Raw genomic sequence first — 24,820 nt, forward strand, 5'->3', positions numbered from 1 at the left:
GCAGCGCTGCTGCCGGCATGGCCAAGCCGGAGGCAGGGCTGCGGGGGACTGAGCTCTCCTAATAAAGCCCTGGCATAGCAAAAATCATAGCAAGTGCCTGGTGGGAGGTAGCGACCAGCTTGGTGCTGCCTTCAGGCTTTGCAGAGCCAGGGCTGGGGCTACTTCATCTCCATCCACACATCTATCCACCCATCCACCCATCATCCACCCATCTCCCAACTGGAGAGACACTGCTGGGGCACTGGGTAGGCAATTTGCTTAAAAAACCAAGCTTTTTTTTCCTTTGGGATGAACTGCAGCTCGATGACATCTCTGCTCCAGTTGGTGCTCACAGGCAAGGCACATGGGGAGAGACCAGACCCCAACACAGTGTGCTTTGCTGCGCCTGTTGCCCCCACACCGGATCCATGTGAGCCCTGCCCTGATGGAAGTTTAATTCGGAGCATCTGCGCCAGTGGCATTTTCCTAACATGAAATTATTAATCAGACAAGGAAAGTGCATTAATTGGGACTACGTGTCATCTCCAGCCTCCAGGCTGCAGCAGGGTGCAGGCAGGTCTCCATCCTCCTGCCTCCCTGAGAGGTGTCAGGGTGCGGCCAGAGGTTGGGGACATATGGGATCCCCAAGGGCCTGTGTACGGGGACACATGGCACCTCCCCATCACGGCACAGGTGCCAGATGCGGTGGTGACAACCATCCCCTTTACATCACCAGAGGTTTCCAGGGGTGGGCACTGGATGTCCCGAAGGCCAGTTTTTGGGTCCCCCCACCCCCTGGGGAGATGATGCTATGGGCTCAAACCCCGGGGCAGGCTCCGGGGTGTCTGTGTCCCCCTCACTGCCATCCCCATGTCCTCCCCATCACAGCCAGCACCACGCGTGGGAGCAGGCAGCCGAACCCACCCACTCCAGCCAGAGGGAAAATAACACCCAGAGCTGCCAGTCATCATGAAATGATCATTTAATGAAGACTGTCTCTCCTGGTGCATGTGTGTGTGCGTGTGTGCGTTGTCTCTGTGTGAGCTTTGTTTTATCCCCTCTATTATTATTTTTTTTGATTCTTTTTTTTTTTTATATATATACATCTATAAAAAATTCAAATACAGCATGTCAACAGTGGGAATACTAGGACGTACGGTATTAAATACTGCGCTTGGGTCCAGGCAGGGGCAAGAGGAGGTGTCTTTACAAAACAGGGCTTGGGGCAGGATGGGGAGGAGAGCAGAGCAAGCACGGGGACAGCGGGGGACAGCTGGGGACAGGTCTGCAGGGCTCCAGCTCTAAAGGCAACAGCAGAGCTATTCTGCTTTTGTTGGAGAATGAGACAAACGTCAATGGGGGTGATTCCCTGTATCCAACATGGTTAAAAGTTTGGGGGTGATGTGGGGATGGGGTTGGGGGTGGCGAAGGCTCCTGCAGGGTGCTGCGGGGGGGGGAGCTGGAGGGGCAGCTCTCCCAGGTGCTCGGCAAGGGGCAGGGGGGTTTATCGGTGTTTAATTTCCTTTTTTTTTCCGTTAAAACCCTGCGAGCTCCCTGCTCCTCACCACACTTGTGAAAGCCACCAGTTCTTCCCTCCATCATCCCCTCGGAAGGGACCAAGACACCCCACCCGAGCACCCCTCCAGCTTCGCCACGCGGTCGAGAGCTTGGGGGAGCAAGTCCGGACCTTGGGGGACCCCCTTTTGCCGTAGGGGGTTACACAGCTGGGAGCATCATTCCCCTCACCATCCCCCCCATTTTCATATCCCCTTTTCTCGGTGCACCGTCACGCTCCCTGTCACCCAGGTGGGTGGCGGGGCGGCGGGCACGTCTTTGGCGTGGGGGGGTTAGCTGTATGAGTGGGGTCCTCGGCTGCGGCATGGTGCCCGGGCTCGCTTCGCCTTGCTGGGGAAAGGGGGACGGGGATGGGGCGGACAAGTGCATCTCCTCGCTCCGGGCTGGGAGAGGATTTTGTGGCTCCCCAGGGGACGGCAGCAGCTCTGTCCTCCTCCGAAGCGATGGCGAGAAGCGTGATACGTCCTCAACGTGTGCAAAATCGAAGAGATAAGAGACTCAACCCGGGAGGGGGGCGGCAGGGCGGGGGGCGGTGGTGGCGGTGGGCGGTGGGAGGGCGTCCACGCTGGGCTGCAACGGACGGACAGACGGGGATCTGCAAGCAGGGAGGAGAGGGGTCACCGGTCCTACTCCGGGCTCGGCCGTGGCCAGCCACCGAGGGGACACACCGAGCACAATTCAGTCTTTTTCCATGGGGAAATTCACCCTTTCCCAGACTCCGGGTTCCCTAACCCATCACCTCCATCTCCTCCTCCCAGGGCCAGACCCTGCCCACCCACCCCTGGCTGTGTGCCACCGCCTCTCCCATTGCCACCGCTAACGTCACACGTGGAGATGACACAGCCAGAGGGGAGCAAAGGACCCCACACCCACGGGAGCTGCCTTGCGATGGCTCCTTCTTGGGCACCAAAGGACGGGTGGCACCTCCTTTATCCCCCAAAGCCACGCATGAGGCTGCCGTCAGGATTGATACCCCAATCTTTGGGCAGCGTGGCTGCAGGGGAAGGACACAGGGGGACCCAGTAAGACAGCAGCCCTGGCCTGGGGAGGGACGGGGCATTTTGTGGCTCTCCAGGCTGCCAGCTCCATTCTAAGCTAAGCCAAGGACATTTTTGAGATGCATCTTCGAATTTCCTGATCTCGGACAATTTTGCTTCTGTCCCCGTGCAAAGGCCTTAGATGTCCACGTGATTTCTTTGCCTCCTAAAACATCAGCAGTGAGGAGGGGGCAGGGCTGCTGAGGATAAGGCATTGTAGACCGACCCCTTTGCAGGCTTTGCAGAAAACGTTTGAAAAGCCGTTTTTGAGATCTCCACCAGAACACCCAATTTGGAAAAGCAGCCAGATTTGGTACAAAAAACTGCATGAAAAACCCAGATAGCTCATTCTCAATGCTGTTCACCTAGAGCCTGGCTGGAGCATCCCCTTCCCAACCACGCTGGAGCCCCTGAAGTCCCCAAGCCCCTGCCCACTCTCAGCACCCACACCCTGTCTCTCACGCCCCCCGCTTTTTGGGGGATACTCACTAAATAAAGAGGACACCATAGGCAGCCAAGACCAGTCCAGCTGTCCAACACACTGCCACGGCCCCGCTGCCCACCACGGCCCCCTTGTCGCAGATCTTGGTGGTGGGGGGCGGCATGAAAGAGGAGGTGCTAGCGCTCGTTGTCTCTGCAGGGAGAGAGAGTGGATGGTGAGGGGAGCCGGGGTGCCCCGGGATGTGTCCCGTAGGGGCAGCCCTGTTCCTCAGCTGGTGGGGACACAGCACCGTCCCGTCCCCAGATTGCCCCTCACACTGCCATACCATGCTAGGGCTGAGCTGGGGGGCTGGGATGATGAGCCAGGGGATGGTGTGGTCCATGAGACTTTCCCTGCTCTAACACTGGACCTACTGCTCGGAGATGCTTCCACCACCTGGCAGAGCTGGGCATCCCTCCCGGCCCCATCCTGCCCAGCTGGGCTGCTCTGTGGGAATTTTCGCTAAGAGGTCATGACGACATGACCACAAGTGCTCAGCAGAAAGCATCCCCCACCAGGAACGCCCTAGACATGGCTGCAGCTACTGGGCTGGCTCATAGGGCTTGTACTCCTCTGTACGGGACCAGATGGGGTGTCTGTCCCCGCGGAGGGCTGCAAGATTGCAGGGAGGGCATGGATGGGCAGTCAGGCTGAGGCAGCTTCCGTCACATCCAGAAGGTCCCAGCGTGCCCCCGGCCAGACAATCTTGGGGGACGCTGAGGGCCACAGGGGATCTGTCTCGGTGTCTTTCAGACCCCACCGAGGTGTCACGGCGAGGCTCAGTCCCGCAGCGAGGGTGTCCCGCATCAGCCCTGCATGGCTGCAGCCAGCTGCATGCACAGGGACATGTGTGTGAGGGACACGTGTGTGAGGGACACGTGTGTGAGGGACATGCGTGTGCCTGCCCAGGGAGCAGGCAGATGCCATTTGAAGTGGTATTTGCATTTAGCATGATGCAGGTGGGTATAGAAGCAAACCCCAAACCCTGACACCAGCACGGTGTGCCTACCCTCCTTGTGGGGGGGTTTATCCCCCCAGGGATGAGGGGCTGCAAATCCCTGGTGCTGCCGAATTCCCAGGTGCTCTACTGGGTGCTGTTTCTGCAAGGGGAGGGTGTCTCCGTGTAGGAGGTACCTCCACCCACCGGCAGCAGGGCTTGCACCCATCGCATCCCCGTTCAGGGAGCATCGCCAGGGCCTGCAGAGGTTCGTGCACGGCTCTGACAGCGCACGGCTTGCACACACGTGCCAGGACCTACACACTCAGCCGGGCTAGAGCTTGGAGGAAGGGGGGGCTGAGCACCCCCCCTCCCCACACGCACATCTGGCCAGCTCACACGCGCAGCCCTGATGTAGAAGCCTGGTCACTGCCTGCCTGCCTGCCTACCAGTGCTTCCCCCCACCGCCGATGCCAGCCGGGGGAACCGGCGCAGGGTCCGCTCCAGCCCTTCTGGGAAACGGAGGGCTGATAACGCCCATTTGGACACAGTCCCAGCTCTTTCCTAGAAACAGAGGCTTGTTAACTTTGTGGCTTTTATTCCGAATTGGCATCGCTCCAAGCCATTGTGCAGGGTTGGAGGTGTGGAGGGGGTAGGACTGGAGAGGGAGGGCTGGAGGGGGGCAGTGCGCCAGGGAAGACTAATATTAAATTAATAACAATAACAACAATAACAATAACAATAACAATAACAATAACAATAACAATAATAATAACAATACAATAGCAACAACAACAACAACAACAACAACAACAACAACAACAACAACAACAACAACAATAATAATAATAATAATAATAATAATAAACAACCCTCAGCTTCATTGTCACACCCCAAGCATCCAGCAACAAGGATGCTGGAGCCAAGCGAGCTGAGTCAGCACCCCTCAGGCCACGGTTGCACCTCCTGCCAGGGCCATGGGTGGGAGGCAAAGTGCAGGGTGAAGGGTTGCAGCCCCTTCGGGATATCTCCTTGGCTGGGGACCAAACTTGCAGGAGCCGGGCAGGGGGGACCCTCAACCACGACTCCTGGGTTGCTCCCCGCTGCAGGCACAGCCTGTTTGTACTGGGGGGGGCTCTCACCTGTGACCTGGGCCTCCGTGGTGAGATGCTTGGGCTCCTCCGTCCAGGGAGTGGCATGGACAGCCACGCTCCAGTCGCTCCATGTGCCGATGTCGTTGTCCTTGGCTGCCACCTGGATGATGTACTCCTTGCCAGCGTAGGCATCCGTGATGGTGTGTGATGTCCCATCCGACAGCTCGACCTGTGGGCAGCAGCGGGGAGGGGAGGATGGTCAGAGGAACCCCCAGCACAGGGAGGTGTAAGACAATCAGCATGTTTAGCTCGGCTGGAGGGTGATAACGAGACTTTTGCAGCACTTTGGGAAGTGCTACAGGGTTTTGGGCAGAGGCACGCACCCAGGACTGGGATGCAGGGGGAGAATGCTCCAGCTGCAGCTAAGCCAAAGGTCTGGTGAGACCCCGTCCCACTTCCAAACTCACAGTGCTGGAGCAGCTTCCTCTAGAGGTCACCAGAAACTAGCAGATGTGTGGGCAGGCTCCACTCGGACATGTTAGGGCAGCTGGGAGCCGGACATCCAGGGCAGCGGCTGGCGTGTGTGCACAAGCTTTCTGGGCATCATTGCCAGTGCTGGGAGGAGTTTTCCCCCACCAGCACACCTCTGGCCACCCTGCGCCTGTACCTGCTGGCATCCCGCCGGCTTGACTTGCAGTCCTCTGGCTGGGCCCTTGGACAAGGGTCAAGCCATGTCCAGCCGTCTTTCCTAGAAAAATTCCATCTGTCCAGCTGTCTCCGTTGCCTGGGCCACAGGAGGTCCTGCCATCCTCCTGGGGATGTGGCTGCTGGTGCAATAGTTTAACCCCAGACTGTGTCCATACCTTCTGGGGATCTCTGATCTACTTGAAGTTTGGCTAAAGGACAGGCAGATGCAGGTACCCCATAGAAATGCACTTCCATCCCATGGCCACCAGTGAGCAAACACATGCGAGTGACAGAGAAGGAGGCTCAGCACTCAAGTGACCTTTTGGGGATGGAGCCGGGCTTGGTCTCGGGGTCCTGCAGGCTTGGAGGGCACCAGGAGGCGACCTCGTCCTTGCCCTATGCCCTGGCCGACACAAACTACCTTCTCTCCAGACACATTGGTAATAAAGATGCTGGGGGGATGAGGGACAGTGTGGGTCTGACATGGCCCATCTGCGAACGCCAGCGCCCAGCCAGGGGCTCGTGCTCGAGCAGAACAAGCAGCACTTCATGGGTGGGGGGAACTTCATGGTGCAACCCACGTGGGGTCCTCCACATCTCCCCAGCCACTTAGGAGAAGGTCAGGCACAGAATCCTACTGCCCCGGGGAGCACCAACAGCTGACTTTTATTAAGAACTCGGTTCAATGACAGGAGCAAGATGGAGCTGAAAACTTTTGCCTGGTCTTTGATCACATCCTGAAGTCCAGAGAAAAGCTGCACCGTCGGGGTGCCCAGGGGCAGCCGGGCCAATGCGCCTGGGGGATGAAGCTGCCCTGGCACTGTGGCTTTACACACGCAGGGATGGTGTGCGCGCCAGGGACGCATATGACAGCCTGGCCAGCAGCCAGCGTGGTTAATCTCAGGGGTACCTGAAAAGCAGCCTGAGAAAGACCCAGCTCTCTTCCAATCCCCCAGTACAGCACGTGCCACACCCCAGCACAGATTTAATCCCTTTGGCATGCAAACTGCAGCCCTCTCTGGCTTTTACAGCAGCTCTGGGGGATCCCTACCAGGAAGGGGGGCACTTTTGCTTTCTTGCTCCAGGTGAGAGAGTTTCCTTGTTTCCTTCCCTATTGCCTCTCCCTGGGCCGCATCCAGCCTGCCGTCTGGCACGGCAGGGCCCTCGGGCTCTGCGCTCCCAGCTGCTCACAGCGCCCGGCCCGGGAGCCCCAGATCTGGAGCACATCTGGAGGCAAGCCCGGCGGGGAGCAAAGGGCCTCCTGCCGCCTGCGAGGCACAAAGCTGCTACCAAACCTCGGCAGGGGAGCAGCATGGAGAAAGGCGTGTGTCCGTCCCACCGCTGCAGAATTTGGGGCTGGATGCGGGGAGGCAGAGTCCTGCTTCTTCTCGCACCACCGACTCGGGGCTGACGCCCACGGCGCCGGCGCGATGCAAGCAGGGGATGCGGCGGTTTCACCGTAGGGCTTGTGTCAAGCTGAGATGTGCCCGAGCCCTATATTGCCGTTAGCTAAAGCACTGAGACAACTGGTGCCCCAGCCCATCCCTACTTTCCAGGAGACACCTTCCCACCATACCACAGGTCTCACCATTGGGTCTGACCCGTTGGCATGGGGGCAGCTTCTTGGCATGCTCACCAAGGGGGTCCGAGGTCAGAGCCTGGCTGGAAGGAGCCTGGCATGGGGGGCAGATGAGCCCAGCAACCTTGGTGGGGCTCCGTGACAGATCTCCCTGAGTCTCCAGCATGCCGAAGAGGCTGAGAGCCAGTCCTGGTGTCACATGTGCTGCCTCTCGTCCAGATAACGGGGTTCAGCCTTAGAGCAGTCCTGTTTAGCAGCTTGCAAGTCCCTGGCACAGTCTATGCCATGGGGGTGGCTGTTCCCATCCTGGGGCTGGCACAGCCCATCCTGCAGGAAAAGGGTTTTGGCCCATTTCACTTATGGGATAGGTGAAAACTGAAATCCTGTGAGGTTTGGGCAGAAGAGAGGATGGGAAAAAGAAGATGAGGAGGATGCCGGTCCCTCCTGCAGGACACGGCTATGCATCCTCCAACCTGAGGGCGTGTTGGCTGAGACCCACCCCACCAACCCCACCAAACTCCAGCTCTCCTTAGCCCAGGACCAAAACCCGAGCTGGATCAGGGTCCCTGGAGGGGATGGGCTCTGGGCACCCACCGCTACACCCAGCAGAGCTGAGGAGACACCTTCTGCACCCTCTTCTCGTAGGGGCCCAGGCACCACAGGACGGGTAGGCAGGACAAGAGACCCAGCAGGTTGTGAATCACCTGGCCTGCGCAAAGCACCGCGCTCGGCCGGGCACCCGCCTGCAGCCTCGAAGCACGGTGAGGCTGTCCCTGCCACCCAGACCCCGGGATTCACACTGTCCCCCGCCTCTGCCACTGGCTCCAGTCACTGCTCACAGGCGTGCTGCTCGTGGGCACAGCGGGACGGGATGCACGTGCAGCACCGTGCATGCCACACAGCGGGGACCCGCCTGGATGGGAACAGCCCGGAGCTGTTTGATGGCATCCACCAATTTGGACGGCAATGCCAAGATGATCAAGCTCAATTAATTCCTAATGACAATTAACAAAACCTTGCTGGGTGAGCTGCCAGCCGCCTGCAAGCCTGTTTCTCCCGGCTCAGTCTGTGCTGGGTTGGGGGTGCCTTGGAAGCAGGGAATGAGCACAGGGCTTGGAAAGATGCTGGGGTTATCTGGCTGGTGTGTGGGTCCCTCTAAGTCTTTCAGCACCCTCCAAGCAACCAGGCTGTGGGCAGGCCAGCCCCACTGAGGTCCTGCTGGCCTGGGAAGGCTGCTGGTCTATTCAGACCGTCTTCTCCAGCCCAAAGAGTCCTCACGGCTGAGCGCTTCCCCTTGGGAGCAATTCCTGCCTCTCCCCAGCTGCAGCCAGCCTGCAGCTGAGTGTTTGCAGATAGGGCACCGCAGGCATAACGGGGTCAAGGCTGTGCCTTGTCTGGGGGGGATATTCCCCGAGGACCCAGGCTGAAGGACCTGGAGGACCTTCCTTGTAGGACGTGGGAGGATGCTCCTCTTTAGACAGCAGACAGAAAGAGAAGGCATAGATGACAGCATCCATCTCTCCCCACACATACGACGTCTGCAAGCAGCACTTGTGAGCTGGGCAGCCGAGGGACTCATCCAACATTTGCTATGGTGGGTGAGAAAGTCCCCGGGCAGGTGCCTGTGGCTCAGCACAGAAGTGAAGCAGCAGATGGGAAAGCACATGGGGACTGAGTCCAACTGGACACAGACAGGGAGAGCTGGGGGGACAACACTGGGGAGGTCGTGGAGGGACGGATGGACACACAGCATCAAAGGCAGAGGGAGAAATTCCTTAATCCGCATCCCCGCCACACAGAGACAAAAGTTGGAGGAAGGCTGTGCATGGTAATTTTTTTGGCTGGGGGTCTGCGTGTCGCTGCCTGCCTTTGTGCACCTGCCAAAAGTCACTCCGGCTGGCTGTGAAGCGCTGCCCAGATTAATGAGGGATCAGTAGCCAGTGCAATGCAGAGCTATTAGCATTGCAAAAAAAAAAAAAAAGAAGAGAGAGAGAGAGAAATGAAAAAAAGCCCTTGAACCCAGTAATTCAGCCGACAGCTTTTTGAGGACAGCGTGGGCTGGGATCCCATTCCCTGCCGTAGCCACATACCCCCATCAGTCTGCTTGGAAAGATAACAGGACTGCTGAGGGACAGCCAGTGCCCACCCACAGCCCCGAGCACCAGGATGAGCCCAGGGGCCGGTGCCACATTGATGGGATGGGGACAGACACCCAGGGCAGGTGGAGGGGAGGGTTTCCCAGTGCTCGGCTTTCCCCCCTGTCCATGCTGGTCCTCCCTGCACGTGTGCTGGAGGACATCCACATGAGCCATCTACACCATGCACCCCAAGAGGGGACATCTATGTGTGCCCTCATCCCAGTCCCTGCCCGCAGACTGGTGCCACTGCCTTGCAGTGCTTGGCACAGCAGGAATTAAGGAAGCCAGACCCCCCTCTAGGCTCCCCCTGCTCCTGCTGCCCCTAGCCCACCCTGCCAGGGTGCCCTGGCAGTAAAAAAGGTCACTGTGCTCTGTTCCCACTGTGCTCTGTTCCTCTGCTCCCGGTCCAGCGCGACCAGGTAGCAATTACGTGCGAACAGGGTGATGCACAGGCAGGTCTGAAGCCCAGATGGCCTTTGGAAGGGGATGGGGGGAAGAAAACCCCAACGCTCCCTGCCCCGGCAGCTGGGCTGGGGGCTGGTATGTGTTGGAAGGAGGCGCAGGGGGAGAAAGGGGGATCAGATGCCTCCTCCTCTGCATCCCACATGAAAATGTGTTTGCCGGCTCTCCTGTGGCAGCAGTGGCTCTGCTTTCCGTTCCTTGACACCCCCCGCTCCCCAGCGCGGCTCCCAGTGCGGGAAGGGGGTGCTCCGCTGCCGGAAAGCTGACAATGCAGTACAGGGGGCTGGCACCCCTCAGTCCCATGGCAGGGATGCACCACCTCTGTCCGTGCCAGGACAGAGACCACGCGCCTGTCCCAGGTGTTGTATCGAGCTTGGATGAGCCTGCCTTCCCCAAAACAAAAGGAGCACCCCGGCTATTGTAGGGTAAAGCTGATCTGCTCACACAGTCTACGCCACCCACACCGAGCAGGGGAACGCGGAAGGAAGCCCCTCATAAGAGCACAGCCCTGGTCCGCCATGCATCTCATGTCCTCCCAGCCTCCTCCACCTCCGGATGCTCCCTCGGTTATCCTGGATAAGGGGGGAAATGGGAACTGGAGGGGGACCCGGCTCGATTTCACACACTCTTTTCCCCGCAACAAGTGGCCAGACCCCGCCACCTGGCCGCAAGGAGCTTTGCAGGGACTCATGCTACACGAGTAGCTGCTGTTTCAGATGCCTTCAGTCCCCGCGATAGCAGGGGGATCTCGGCAGGCTCCCAGCTGCCCTGGGGAACAGGCTAAACCAAAATCAGGGGTAACCCCCAAGCAAGCCACCCCGCTGCTGGGAAGCGCAGGAGGGTCGCTGCAAACAGCGACTGCAGCCCGCAAAAAGATGTTGCCAAGCGGAAAAGAAGTGTTTTGCTTTTTCCCTTTCAAAGCCATGTCTGGAGAGCAAATAGGTCTGACATTCATTACTAATAAACGAGCCCCCAAATACCTCCTCCTTCCGCAGCGCCGCAGGAATCAGTTGGGTTAACCCCAGACAAAACTTTCTGCCCGGACTCCGGAATAACTAAAAGGTTGGGGAAAGTGAATGACCCCGCTTATTCTCTGCCAGCTGGGTAGTGGAGGAGCTCAGCAGGGTCTGAGCTGCGGTCCCTGCTGTCACCCCCCCCGAAAAGGCTGCTGTGCCGCTGCTGCACATAGCTCAGCCCTGCTGCCTGTCTGGAAGGACGAGTTATCGCAGGGCTCCTCTGAAGCCTGGGTTATGACACACCAGATGCGGCTAAACGGCTCCCTTTTGGCTTAAAATAAAGAGCATCTTTGAAAGCAGAGCTATAAGCTCGTTAATAAAGGGACTCTTTCTCCAGATGCGCCATCCCCTCCTGCCAAGCGACAACTGGCAGAGCTCACTTCCACTTGCGGCCACGGCGGATGGCATTGGGGATGCTTGGGGTGCTCAGCACCAGCTCTAACCCAGCCTGGCAGATGCATTTACCATGCTGATGCGGTGGGCTAGGGGTGAAAGCAGATGGGTGCAGCTTGTGCGTGGGCATTGCGGGGCACGGGCACCTGCCTGGCATGGTCTGCATGTAAGCAGGGAGAGCTAAGCTTGCCAGCACCATCCTGCCTGCGTGTAGGTGTGCGAGCATGCAGGTGAGCACAGGCACACAGGTGCGTGAATGAGTGCTCTGCTGCTCAGTGGCACCATCAGGTCTGCCTCTGGAGGCCTGATCCTGCTGGGTGGTCACTAGTTTTAGGTCACTAGTGGTTCCTTTGGGGGTTGAGAGCACCCAGGTAGTGCCAGCCAACGGTCCCAAGCTTGGCTCCATCCCTGGAACTGGGGGCGGAGGATGGAAAAGGTGATTTCTGAGCATTTCCCACCTCCATCCTCCTCCGAGGCACTCTGCTCCAGCCCTGCCTGCCCCATGCCGAGCTGCGAGTGACACTATTACAGCATCAACATTTTGCTCCCACCTATTAATTCCTTTTTTTTTCTCTTTCTTTTTTAATCACTGACTTTGCAGCCGGGAGGGGAAGGGAGAGAAATGCCGCAATAAAATCTACCAGGCGTGAAGCTGTAACCCAGCTCGCTCAGGGTGACCTCCCTGCCAAGGTTGCCTTGCGAAGAGGGGGAGCGCAGGCAAAGCAAGAGAGGCACGGGGGGATGCAAATGGGTGCAAAGAAGCGCACCTGCTGCAAAGTGACATTGCTGCTGTGCCGGCAGGGATGCAGCTGCAGCGGGCGGTGGCACTAATTGCTTTCCCCAGCTCCATCCATCCCCCTTGCCCATCGCAGGCAGGATAGGCATTAGCACACACTTTCAAGTTATTTCAGGCTGTCCCAAGGCAGGAACTTCCAGAGACAGCCTGTGAGATTCACCTATTTGACTGAAAAATGTTGCTTTGCCTTGGGAGATGAGCCTGAGCCCACCCTGGCAGCCACCCCCAACACATGAGTGACCATGGCCAGCCCAGAGGACCATGCCCTCCTCACAACAACAAACCCAACCACTAAATATTTGGCAATACCCACAAATTGCCCATTCCTGTCCCCAAATCCCCATCATTTGCCCAGATCAGAACTGCTCAGCAGTAGAGCTGGCACAGACACCTGCAGCGGGGGCTCTGTGGCCCCAGCTCCTAAAATCCTGGGATGCTGGGAGCACCTCTGCTTGCATTTCCAAAGAAGGACGTTTCCAGCCTTTGCAAATGCTCACGGACGTGGCTCTAATGCTTCCAAAACAGAAGAGGAAGGAGAGAACCCAACCACATTATTAGCTTTAAATATCTCATGACCTTTTACTGCAAATCTCAAGATCTGAGGCACAGCCCGCCTCACGGTTCGTTAACATTTCATGTTGTCAGCGCGGCCAATGGGTTCAATTAGACTTCGCGACGGCATCTGCAAATTGCTGGCAACCCACTGGAGGAAATCCTCCCTTGGCCTGGCCGCCAGCTCTGACGCTGCTTAAGAAACACCTTCTGAGCCTTGACACATTCCTGGGACGTGCACTGAGCTGGTCAGGGCTCAGCACATGAGATCACCCCCCAAAAACTGGGAAAAGGGAAGATCCTGCTCCAGCAAATGCTACGGGATGGGAGCAAACTGGGTGCAAGACCTGCTCTGGGATCTCCAGAGATGCTCAGGACGGTGCCTGGCCACCCGCCTGCATCTAGGGGTGAGCGTGCAAACATGCTTGCGGGGAGATCGCATGTGTGAGTGTGGTGATCGCTGCTGTTGCGAGTTAACTGAAGGAGCCTGTAAAACCAGAAACAGGCTATTAGCAATCCATTAGGAAAGGGTATCCAGTTCCAGCCTAGGTAAGCCATTAGAGGAACATCTGAGAGCATTAGGAGAGCTCGCTTGGGGCCAGGATGGGGCTATAAAACAGAAGAGGAAACCACGCTAATCTGGCTTGAATTACAAACTTAAAAGCAGGAGAAAAATAAAGGCTACCCTAAACATTTAATGTTTTATATTTAGGAGACAGAAGGGGAGATTCTGCCAAAAGGAGAGAATAAAAAACCTGTTTAGGCTACAAATATCCCATCTCTCTTCTGGCAGCAAAGAAACCACCAGCCCCTTTTCCAGAAAGGGAGGAGCGTGACTTTAAAGTTGCTTGAGTTTCAGAGAAAGCTCGGTGCTGGTGGGGCGGCAGGGAGTCGGTGGCCACCTGATGTGACACGATGTGACACGGCTGCATCCTGAATAGCTGGGAAATGCCCATGCCCACGTTCGAGGGAGCTGCTGCAAGGTGGCACGATGGTGCAACGAGCATCCGGCACGCGCTCCACCGCACGCTCACGTGGAAACTCATCATCATCATCTCTCCACGATAATAATTCCCAGAGCACATCATCATAATTCCCAGAGCAAACTGCAACACGAGAGCTGCTAAGTGGCTTAAGCGGAAAGGCGCTGCTGAGCAGGCGAAAGGGAGTGCAAACGGCACGATGGGGCTCAAACTCGCCTTTGGAAAGTGCTGGGAAAGGGATGAGGGTGTCCCCGCGGCTCAGCCCCAGATATTGCTTGATGGGGGGCGATGCTTGGGCCAAGCATCGCCCGTCTCTCTCTAGGGGGAAAACTGCAATTACGGCTAGCTCGCGCAGCAGCGGTCTCGATAAGATCCACTGCTCCTGCCATGGACGGCTTCATCTTCTGGTGCCAAGCCCTGGCATTATTAAAATCCTGAAAGGAAGAGCCTGGGAGAAAGCAGACGCTGATTGAATCAGGCCCTACGGTATTCGACAGCTCGACATCCATCTGATCCCATTAGTGCTCATTCGGTCCTGCCTGCCGAGGTGCTGTGCATAAATCAGACCCTGCAAAGACAGGGGGAGGCGGAGGGGAGAAAGGGGAGCTGCTGCTTCTGCCAAGAAACGCCACGTGCGAGCGGGGCCTGCGTGGATATTCCCGGCTCTGGGCACTCTCCGGTGTTCCCTTGTGGGTTTACTCCCGCAGGGATGCTGGGCTTCCCACGGGGCTGCCAAGGGGGTGGCAGGAGATGCTTAAAACCCACAGCCGGTGCATGAGTGGGTTGTCACGAGGAGGCAGAGATGGGGCTCAGCATGGATACCCCGGGCACACAGGGATGTGCCAGAGCATGAGGTTACCCAGCTCCTCCTGGCTGCTGGCGGAGACTTCTCCTCTCCCTGCCAGGCTCCCAAGCTGCCCCCTTGTCAGCAAGCAGGTTGTGTGCAATGGCTTTTCTGTGCCAGCAGCCAGTGGGGACAGCAAGAGCCAAGATGGGGGGCAGCTTGTGGCAGAAGACCTTCACCTCGGCAAGAATTAAGACACCCCCATGCAAGTGTGGCATGTGCGACCGCTGCATGTTTTCTCAGGGCACTTGTCCCTTCGAGGACAGACCCAAGACCACTGCCGTAGGATGAACTGGATGGTTGAGCTAGGCTTGGCCCTGTCAAACCATGTCCTTCCCTCACCTGGCCGGGTTTGGGGGAACAGGGACACGCCCCAAGATGCCAACAAGCTATAGGTCAAGCAAAGTAGAGCTCAGCGTGGCTTGGGCATACTCCCAGCATGCTCACATCAGTGGGGTTCATTTTTGGGTGCAAACCCCTGTATTTGCAGGTTGCGGGCTGGACTAAGCAGGCTGAGCGTGCCAAGGGGGTCTCAGGTCAGAGCAGCTCCGGCTGCTGCAGCGCTGCCATCCCCTGGTGTTTGGGAGCTGATTGAATTAGGCTTCACAAATAATTCATCTGATGAATAGTGGCAGTTTTCCTCAAATCATCCACAAATCAGATTTTTCATTACCCAGCTGGCGGGGCAGAGAGTCAGAAAATAAGGCTGGTACCTCACTTGCTGAATGCTTGCACTTGCTCACCGAGCAAGTAATTCCTCAAATACACTTCTCCATCAGCCAGTGACGGGAGACGTGTCTCTTGCAGGGGGATATTGATTAAAAGCGGCACCCAGGACTGCTGTGCCCTCCTGGGACACCGGAGGATGAGCCCTTTCCAGTCCTCCTTGCACCCACCATGATGGCTGGTACCTCGAGCTCTCTCCGCAGCTCAGGGTATCTTCAAATAGGAGAAATCAAGTTTCTACTGCCCTAGAACTGCCTTTTACAACCAGGGTGGCCCTGCCACCAGTGTTGCCAACACCTCCATGTATTTTGCACCATCACTGCCTGCCCGAGAGCACCGATGGAGAAGCCACACCATCCCCTTGGAGGCCCTGCAGCGAGGGGACTGGCACGGCTTGACCCTGCGAATATGATACTTAATACCTAGTGATGGAGGGACCAGCCACCCTGAGCTCACTGGCTCTCCCACCATTTTTGCAGGGTGCTTGGCTGGATCAGGCTGTAGCAGGGTAAAAACGTCATCTTTTTCCACAACAGTTTCACACCTTGAAAAAACTGATGTAGTGTTTGGTATTTCCCATTAATTCTTCCCCTTTTTTCACAGTTTTACAACTCGAGCATTTCTACCCCAAGTGAAAAAAAATATCCACAGCAAACTAATACCCAGACTCCACCTCTGCTTTCTTACCCCTCAGGATGCTCTGTGGACACTCTCCTGCTCCCAGGAGGGAAGCGAAGGGCAAAGAGACAAGCAGGAAAACCTCCTCCCAACCCTTCTCTGATTTTCAAAGCCATCACCAAATGCTTCAATCTGAAACATGACCTGCGGCGCTGCCTCATCAAAAAACCCAACCAACGCAAAAAGTCACCGAGACACCAACACCTTGCAGAGACACAAGCAAAGCCTCCCATCCCTTCTCTCAGTCCTTTCTCTCCCCAGGAAGAGCTGGCCGGCAGAAAACCCCGCTTGACTTCACCACGCAGGTGAGCTCCCCGGGGACCGGGTGCTGCCTCCTACTTGTCTTTTTTTCTTTTGGGCAAAACACTTTATCAAGCAAAGGACCTAATTGGCTTTCGACTGGCGCAGCTCGGCTCAGAGAGGATGCTGGATGAGCCATGCCAGAGTAGCAGCACCTCTCCTCGAGCGGCAGATTGCTTTCCTTCACAAGCCGAGCATGCGAGCAGCACACAGAGGAAAAAAAAAGCCTGTTCGTTATCTTCCTGCAGCTAACAAATGAAATCTGTCCTCTGGGCTGCCAAGGATTTCACTGACTATTTTTTTTTTAAAGAAACAAGAAATAAAAGTAAGAAATACGATAACATCGCGGCAATTGCTCCGTGACTGTGCTCTGAGTTACAGCAAGCGGTATTTTATCTTCAGTTCAAAATCTAAATGTGGTAGAGGCGCATTTAAATGTGGTGACATTTATACTTTAAATGCCTTTTACATCTCTTTGGCAGGTTTTATACAGAACATATGTATGGGAAGTAGATAGGGGCTATGGATGAAAATGCAGAGCAGAGAGAGCCTGCAGAGCCATTTGTAGGCAGAATGTGAGTTAAAAGAAAGACGGAGAGGAAGAGAGAAGGGAGGAGAGACAGAGAAGGAGAGGAAAAGAGTCTGGGTTACCTGGGCAGTAAATAGACTTTTTTTTTGGTCCCTGACCACTTGTTCCCAGTGCAACTTGTTCCCAGTCACCAGCTCCCCCCGTTCCCTCCCGTCCCGGCCAGCTCAGCATCTCTTACGTGTTGCCACTGGTCCAGGATGAGGGGCCGATACCGCAGGAAGAACTTGAGCGGGAAAGACTCGGGGTCGGGCCAGGATGAGGGGTTTTGCCATGACACCTCCAGCCTCCGAGGGTTATTGGGCACAGGTTTGGCAACCACGCTCTCCGGAGGGTCCGGCTTTACTGGAAGAGAAGAGGGTGGCTGGTAAAGCTTTGCACGTGGCATCCTTCCTTACACCGCTTGGCACAGCTGGCTGGGCTTTGCGCCGTGTGCTTTCCAAGGGCAGCAGCCAACACGCAGAACATCCTTTTCCCAAACTGATTAGATCACCTTTTCTTGTCCAGGTCAGTCGTACGGCTGTCCTGACCCAAAATAACCACCGTCAAGGAGGTGCCAGTGCTGGAGACACGCAGAAACAACCTGGCCAGGGCAGAGAGCATCCCTCCTCCCTGGGGCTATTCGGTCAGGGCAAGGAGCCCACCAAGCCCAAATCCTGCACTTTCCTCGCACCTCCTGATTTCTGGGAGTCTGACCCACATTCAAGCCCACTTAGCTTTCAGTAACGTGGCAGAGTTTGGCCCTTGGGTTTAGGGCTGGGGTTTTGGGGATTCAAAGCATTGGCACATCAAATTTGCCAAGGGTGAAGGATTGCCATGGTCACCTTCCACCCCAGGTATCTCTCTGTCAGCCCTGCTCTGCTTTTGGGGTACAGGGATATTTTCTTGCTACCTGACAAGTATGTCAAGTGAATATTAATTGGCCGCGAGCTATGCAACGTGTTTTGAAGTTGCAGCTACTTTTAGAGTGCTGGGAGCAAACCACAGACAGGCTGTGATGAACGGCATTGCCCATTGCAGAGTGAGCCTTGCTCCTCGCCACGGGTTTGCTCAATTCCCGACAGCTCAATCTCCCAATTTGCAATAGCAAAGTTACAAAAAAAACCCCAAATTTGGGTACACCCACACTTCTCCTTTTCTCATGGCCAGGAAGGAGCTGGGCATGGGGAGCTGGACACACTGGGGTGGAAGAGGGTTCTCTGTGCACTCTGACAATAGCAATACACGAGTCCTCATGTCCTGGGAAGGCTCTCAACCCCCTCCAAAGCCCACATGCAGGCCAATGGATCCTTCCTGGCCTGAAAATCTCTGGATTGAGTAATGGTCCCCTGGCTCTGACCATCTCAAGCAGCACCTTGTGAAAGTGCCAGCATCAAGCTCCACTCCCAAGCACGGAGGAGGGATGCTGGGGCTGTGGGGAGCCCCTCTCTGCCTGCCAGAGCTCCTGCCCTGCAGTCAGTGGTCTTCTCCTCCATGCTGACCCCAGGGGTTCACCTGCTGAGGATGGGAGGCGATGTCCTCATGGGAGCTTTGCCTCCCCTGGGAGATGAAGGAGGTGGTGCTGGCAAGTGAGTTGCTCTCTTGCCAGTCTGCCTGCCTGCTGCCTGCAGCCCTGCCTTATGCCGGGCATCTCTCCCTCTGCTTGTAGCTATATGGGACTAGGCGCTGATGTGGGGCCAGTCTGCTGCAAGTGGAGTCATGTGTGTGCTGTTCGCTGCCATCTCTGCTCCAGGATGATGGTGGCATTGCAGCAACTGTCCTCAGGAAGACACCCTGCCTGCTCCACCACCGCTCGCTCCTCTTAGGAGAAACCAGCCAGTGATGCTTTCAAACACACTTTCTTGGCCACGGGTGAGGCTGAGCGGGGCTGCTGAAATGAAGCCACAGCCCAACCACCTTGGTCAGACCCTCTCTCCCCTCGAGACATAGCCCACCACCACTTCCCTCTCCCCAGCCCTCCCGCTCAGCACCCTGGCACACACCCTGCTGCAGTCCTCCTTCACCATCATCTTCACCACCACCCCAACAGCCTCTCCTGCCTCCCATCGCCTTCCCTCTGCCGTGGTGGGTGCAAGGAGGGCTGGACAGCTTCCTCCACCCCCACTGCACCCGGCGCTCAGAGGATGCTCCCAGAGGCTCAGGGAGCGGCCGGTGAACAAGCACCCATGGGTCTGACCACAGGTGCCCAGTGCCACCTCCCGGCTCCCATTGACTCCCTCTGCAACAGGACAGGACAGAATTTTCCATTTACAGCTTTATCCTCGGCAGGAGGGATGACTTGCTGGAGCTGCGCCGTGCTGAGCTACTCCAGATGGCTGTGCAATTCCTCCGCTCGCTTCGAATCCCTGGGCTCGGGCTGGACATCAGCTTCCATCGACAGAGACTTGGAGTCCAAACACATATGGAAAAGTATAAATCCAGTGCTGGCTCGGTGGGCTTGGTTTGCAAAACAAAAGTCTGCTCAGCTGAATGAATGCAGATGACTGCGATCTGTGGCTCTGCAGCGAGGAAGTGGGAAGGAAAGCCGGACTGGGGATGGAGGTGATGGGATGCTCCCTGGGGTAACGCAGGCAGCCTGGTCCTGCTTTCTGCCTGCCAGCCTGGAGCCACGGCAGAGGGATGCTTAAATGCAGTTGTGCCAGGCAGAGCACATGTGCTTGGGCAGCAATGAGAGATGTCACTGTGGTGGGTTGGAGGAAAGGAAAAAAAAGGTCCCCTGATGCTGTGGTGGGAGTCACCTGCCCCTTTTGCAGGGATGTTACCCCCAGCCCCTCTCCTGTGGGTTGAAGACTGTCCCTGGGGTGCAGGGGAGGGCTGCCCTGGCTCTGAGCGAGCACGGCAGAGCCCAGCCGTACAAGGGGGCTGTGCTCCCAGCTGCGGCAAGCCTTCAAACGGCACTGCGGGTTAATGGGAAAACCAGCAGTCCCTGCTACCTCCCCATGTGTCCCCTCATCCGTGGGACTCCTGCCCGGGCTAGAAAGTGCAGCAGTGCCAGCCCCTCCAAAAGCACAAAGCCAAAGCTGTTCCTGCCACTCCAGGGCAGCAGGAATGCAAAAGCCAGGAGAGGGGGCCACACCTCCAGCTGCCGGTCCAGTGAAGACAGACCTACGTCTCTTGGGACAGACGCTGTGCTCATCATGGGGAACATTGGGGCCCGTCCCTCAGGGCCCCACAGGGGCTGTGTCCAGCTCCACGATTTCTGCGTGACCTTGAAGGAGTCCTTTATCCTCCGCAGCCTCCTGGGTTCCTGCTCCGCACACAGGGATGAGCGCTCCTCCTTCCCCAGCCTTTGTCTGCCTCCATCTAGCCCACACATGGCGAGGCAGGGGCTGTCTGGCTGTACATCAGCCAGCATAATAGAGCCATGTTCTCGGCGAGGGCCTGCAGGCAGTAACGTAATAAAAGCAATAATAGTAATAATAATAATGGACGATGGGCATTAGGCTGAGTACTGGTTAAGTGGCTACAAAACCAGATGTAATATTATCCCGCAGAGCTGAGGGAGCATCTCCAGACATTCCTGGGAAGGGGTCTTGGCTGGGAGGCAGCTTATAGCTCTTCCCACTTGGTTTTCGGCTGCTGCATCCAAGTGAGGGCTCGGCGTGCAAGGAGAGCCGCGGAGAGCGGCTTTTCGTAAAGGCTCTGCATGCTCATGTCTAACCGCGAGTCTTTAGCTATCCATTGCCCCTGGCTGTTGTTAGACACATCTCGAAATGAAGCCTGCAGTTCAGAAAGGCAGCTGAGACCCTGCAGCATGGAGGGGCCCATTGCCCATCCCGTCTCTCCAACGAGCACTAAAATGGATCCCTTGCGGCCGTTAAATATCCCCTGGCATTTTCCATGAGCAGAGGGATATTAAACTCCATGTCTTAGCCAAATGTCAGTCTAGGTAATTTAATTCTGCCTCCCTAAGTAGTATGAATTGAACTGACCTTCTGCCTACGCAACTGTACACCCGTGTTCAGAAACTCTGAATTTTGCACAGACACAGGCATGTTTGTCCTCACGAAGCCCCTCCGAGATGCTCTGTGTCTTAATTGCTCCAGAGCTGGAGCTGGGAGGATCAAACAATCTTCCCAAGGTCACACAAGGGATGGGTGGCAGATTTGGGAATGCACCCATGCCTGCAAGGCCCCGTCCAAGGCTGCCTTCCTCCTTTTAATGCTGTGCGTCTTCTCCTGCTAATTTGCCCCCGGCTCACACAAGGAGAAAGGTGCTGAGGTGGATGCCGGCGTTGCTGTGTGGCAGTGATGTCCCTGCTTTCCTGGGGATGCACATGCCGGCTACCAGGTTCTTGGGCTGAAACACAAGCGAGGAAGGTGGGGTTGTGTTCTGGAGGGCCATAAATGTCCCCACTCTGTCCCAGTTGTCATGAGGGAGGTGCACAGCTCCTGACACACCACCTCACTCCTCCCGGGCACCTTTCTCTGCCTCCAAGCCCTCTCCTTTCCAGCTTCTCCAGCCCCTTTCCCACCTCCTCCTGCCTTGGGCTGGAGCCCTGATGTCTGCAGGGCTTTGCAAAGCCTTGCCCTCCCCACACTCACCTTTATTAATACTAATACCTTCACAGAAGATGTAATTATGAAAACAATTTCCAGGAGTGAGTTGGGGAGGAAGGCAGCCCGGATCTCCTACCAATGAGAGATGGGGGCCAGAGGGCTGGAAAACCTCTGCCAGGCATCACTGAAAATGGAAATGCAGAGTGACCCCTCGCAGCTGGCTGCTCATAACCAGCACGGTACAACCGCCAGCAAGGCAGGGGCTCGGGATAGCAAAAGCAAGTACCAGTCATTTTCCACTCAATTAAAGCCCATCTTCAGAGTGGTTGGGGAAGGGATTTTCTGCTCGGTGCTCTAGGGAGGAAAAGAGGAGAGAGGAAGCAAAACCAAAGGAGGTCACTCCTTCCCAGGGGGCTTTTTTTGCTTGCCCAGGCTGGGTGGGTGGTCTGACTCAGCAGCGGGTCTGCTCCTGGCTCAGCCGGCACCGGGAGGCAGAGCTGCTGGACCCGCGCTGCTCTCGCGTTGGCTCCAGGCTGCTCTGTCCCCAGCAGGCCATGAGATCAGGGCTTCACACCTGGGGTTTAACCTCCATGCAGAAGGTGTGACGGTTTTCTCTAGGCTAAGCAGAAAATACAAGGCAGGCTCTGACATCCCCAGCCTTGGGATTTTAGGAGAAGCATCATGCAGTTGCTGGTTGACACCATCTCTCCATTTTAGCAGGATGCGTGCACATGTTGCAACGCTCCCATCCAGCACTTATCCAACGAGACGATGCAATGGCTTTGTCCTGAGCCATAAGTTCTCCACCCCTCCATCTAGCAGAGCAAAACCTTGCACAACTTCCAAGATGAGATCTCAGCCCAGCTGACGCTGGTAGAGATCCCCAGGAACCTTCTGGGCGCTAGATCCACACTGCCAGCACCCACCACACTGAGACACAGCCCTGGGCTTGCAGCCGCAGGGAAGATAACCAGAAGAGATACTGAAATGCAGAAGCTTCTGCAAGGAGAGCAGGCAACCTGGAGCAAAATTGCCTGGCAAAAGGCACACTAACGCAGTGCACCTGTTTTAATTGGAAACACTGGGACAGCAACAAGGAGAAGCTCCGTTCAGGGTAGGTGGCTGTTTATCGGTGGCAGCTGAGTTCATCCTATAACGACTCTGCTAACCCTGTCGACTGCCTGCTTGAACACTCAATCACCACCGTATCTATGCTTCTTATGCACGGTGCCCATACCAAATCCTGAGGAGGAGAATTTCGTAGCTGTACAGAATGTGGAGATTTTAAGGTCACTAGATATTGAAGTGTTTATGGGAGCAGGCTGGCTCTGGGGTGCAGGACACAGCCCTTCCTAACAGCACCGGCCCATCGTCCCTCCCCCGAGTGCTGTCCCAGAGGGTGTTAGAGCATCTGCCAGGTGGTGCTGGGGGGGTCTCACCTCCCACCACAACCACCGGGACATGGCCAGGCACCCTGCACTGCTCCGGGCGCGCTTGCAAGACGAAGCGATATTGCACCATGCTAACGGCTGGCCTGTGCAGCGCTTGCCTCTGCTCGCCATTCCTCCGACCCGGGCTGAGTTCAAACTGCTGAACTGGATCCGGCTTGTGCTGGTGCTGGGATGCCCGGGGCTTGCAGCTGGGTGTGCTTCCCAGGGGGGTTGCCCTTATGTGCTGGAGAGAGGACCAGATGTTTGGGAAGCCAGGCAGGGCATGGGTGGGATGCAGATGTTACAGGATGATGCCCTGAACTCCTGCAGGAGGGAATGCAAGGAACTCGGAAAATGCAGCTTAATTGCTGCCCTGGGCCCTGCAGGCTGGAGGTTACCTTCATTTTTAAGGAGTGTATCTTCCACAAACACAACAAATTCCATTTAAAGGCACCCAAGTGACTGAAACTCCATCGCTTCCTTGCTAAGCTCCTTGCCTTGTTATCAACGTTTGCAATGCACTGACGCATACAAGCTTCAGATATGGACCGTGGCTGCAGGGACATGGCAGGACAATCCCTGCTCCAAAATAATTTCTCTGCTCTGTTCAGAGCTGGCGCCTTGTTTCTTGTTTGATGTTTTCCAGGATATGGGGTAGAAAGGGAAAATCTGGGATAGCAGTGGAGCTCCTCTTCTTGCACTCCGCCATTTCCAGACGCTCGGGACAGGGACATGCAGCACATAGAAGGCAAAGACTGACTGCTGGCAGCACTTCAAGGATTCATTTATTTTTTTTTCGGGTCCAGTAATTGCCACGCGTAACCAGCAAATTGTTTTTTGACACGTTCCTGAACTCTATTCTCTCCCATTTTTCCTGTTCTTTGAGGATGGACAGTCTTGTCATGGCACTGGCTGTAATACAGTGGCAAAAGCACTGTGCCCAGGTCTCCGCTCTGCTGTGCTTGGCACTGAATTGCTCGATTCACGCCGGTCCTTCAGAGTCAGAGGAGCATCCGCACCGCGGGCCCAGACATGGTTGGGCAGCATCCCTGCGGCAAGCACCCCAGGGCCCGCTGCTCCCTGTCCCACATTGCACAACATCTGCTGCGCAGGAGGGGCAGTGAAGAGGTACAAAGGGGGGAATAGGGTTTTTAGGAGCATGTTAGGTAAGGGCTGGTGGAGAATGACTTTGGGAGGGCTTTATCCTGACTAGGATTGGGGGGAAGAGGATAGGACATTTTAATTTCTCTTCGAATCCTAATTCCCATGACTCTGCTTCCAGCATAAACACCAAACCTCTCTTTTAGGAATACTCATAGAGGCAAGAATGGCAATGCTGTTTGGACCACACTAGTTTCACAGCCCTCTGCCCCAGTACACAGCAGCCGTTTCCCCAGCCCCCAAGCAGGGAGTAGCTCAGCAACCTCGGGAGACCTGGACCAGTGGGGATGGGACCAGGCAGGGCACCAGGCCACCGAGGGGACCAGCATGGGGGCTGCCTGTGGGCATCCTGCCTGGCTCACCTAGGATGCTCAGGTGCCAGCATCAGTTACAGCAGGGCCATGAGAATCAGGGGGGCACAGGGAGGATGCCAGCGTGGCTCAGACCCTGGCTCCATCACATCCATGGGTAGGCAGAGGCTCCACTTGGAGAGCCTGCCCCTTCCCTGGCCCGTTGCTCTGGCAGGCAATGCTGTGTGCAGAGCAAGCCAACCCCAACACCATCTTGGAGAGGCCAGTTGCTGCCGTGGAAGTTACCTATGGCGAACTCGTCAAAGGTGAGAGTGGTGGAGTCTTTGCCCAGAGCATTCGTGACTGTCAGAGTCACCTTGTACTTCACCGTCGAGAAGAGCTGGAGGTATCTGATGTGACACCTGTTTTTGGGAAAGACATCCTTCACGCAGACCATCTCTTTTGTGCCATGTCTGAAAGGCAGAGGCAAGAAGAGCTGTCACCTACGGAGCAGTGCACGGCATGGGGATGCACCCGTGCTGCTGGAAGCAGGAGACAGAAGGAGCAGCGCTGTGTCCCTGCTCTGCCCACAGTCCC

The 24,820-nt window shown here is 56.5% G+C and overlaps 1 protein-coding gene across 2 annotated transcripts in view; it reads right to left on the minus strand.

The window, feature by feature from the left end:
* Window positions 1–924: 924 nt before the first annotated feature.
* The window catches only part of CNTFR (ciliary neurotrophic factor receptor), a 212,016-nt gene continuing 188,120 nt past the window's right edge, over window positions 925–24,820 (minus strand). For both annotated transcript variants that reach the window (XM_075138023.1, XM_075138022.1), the window contains exons 6-10: window positions 24,530–24,696; window positions 17,025–17,188; window positions 5,152–5,332; window positions 3,081–3,225; window positions 925–2,149 (exon numbers count right to left, since the gene is read on the minus strand). In XM_075138023.1, coding sequence (XP_074994124.1) covers window position 2,149; window positions 3,081–3,225; window positions 5,152–5,332; window positions 17,025–17,188; window positions 24,530–24,696 — 658 coding nt within the window. In that variant the 3' untranslated portion in view covers window positions 925–2,148. The remainder of the gene's footprint in view (window positions 2,150–3,080; window positions 3,226–5,151; window positions 5,333–17,024; window positions 17,189–24,529; window positions 24,697–24,820) is intronic.

Source organism: Calonectris borealis, chromosome Z, assembly GCF_964195595.1.
Source record: "Calonectris borealis chromosome Z, bCalBor7.hap1.2, whole genome shotgun sequence".
Lineage (NCBI taxonomy): Eukaryota > Metazoa > Chordata > Aves > Procellariiformes > Procellariidae > Calonectris > Calonectris borealis.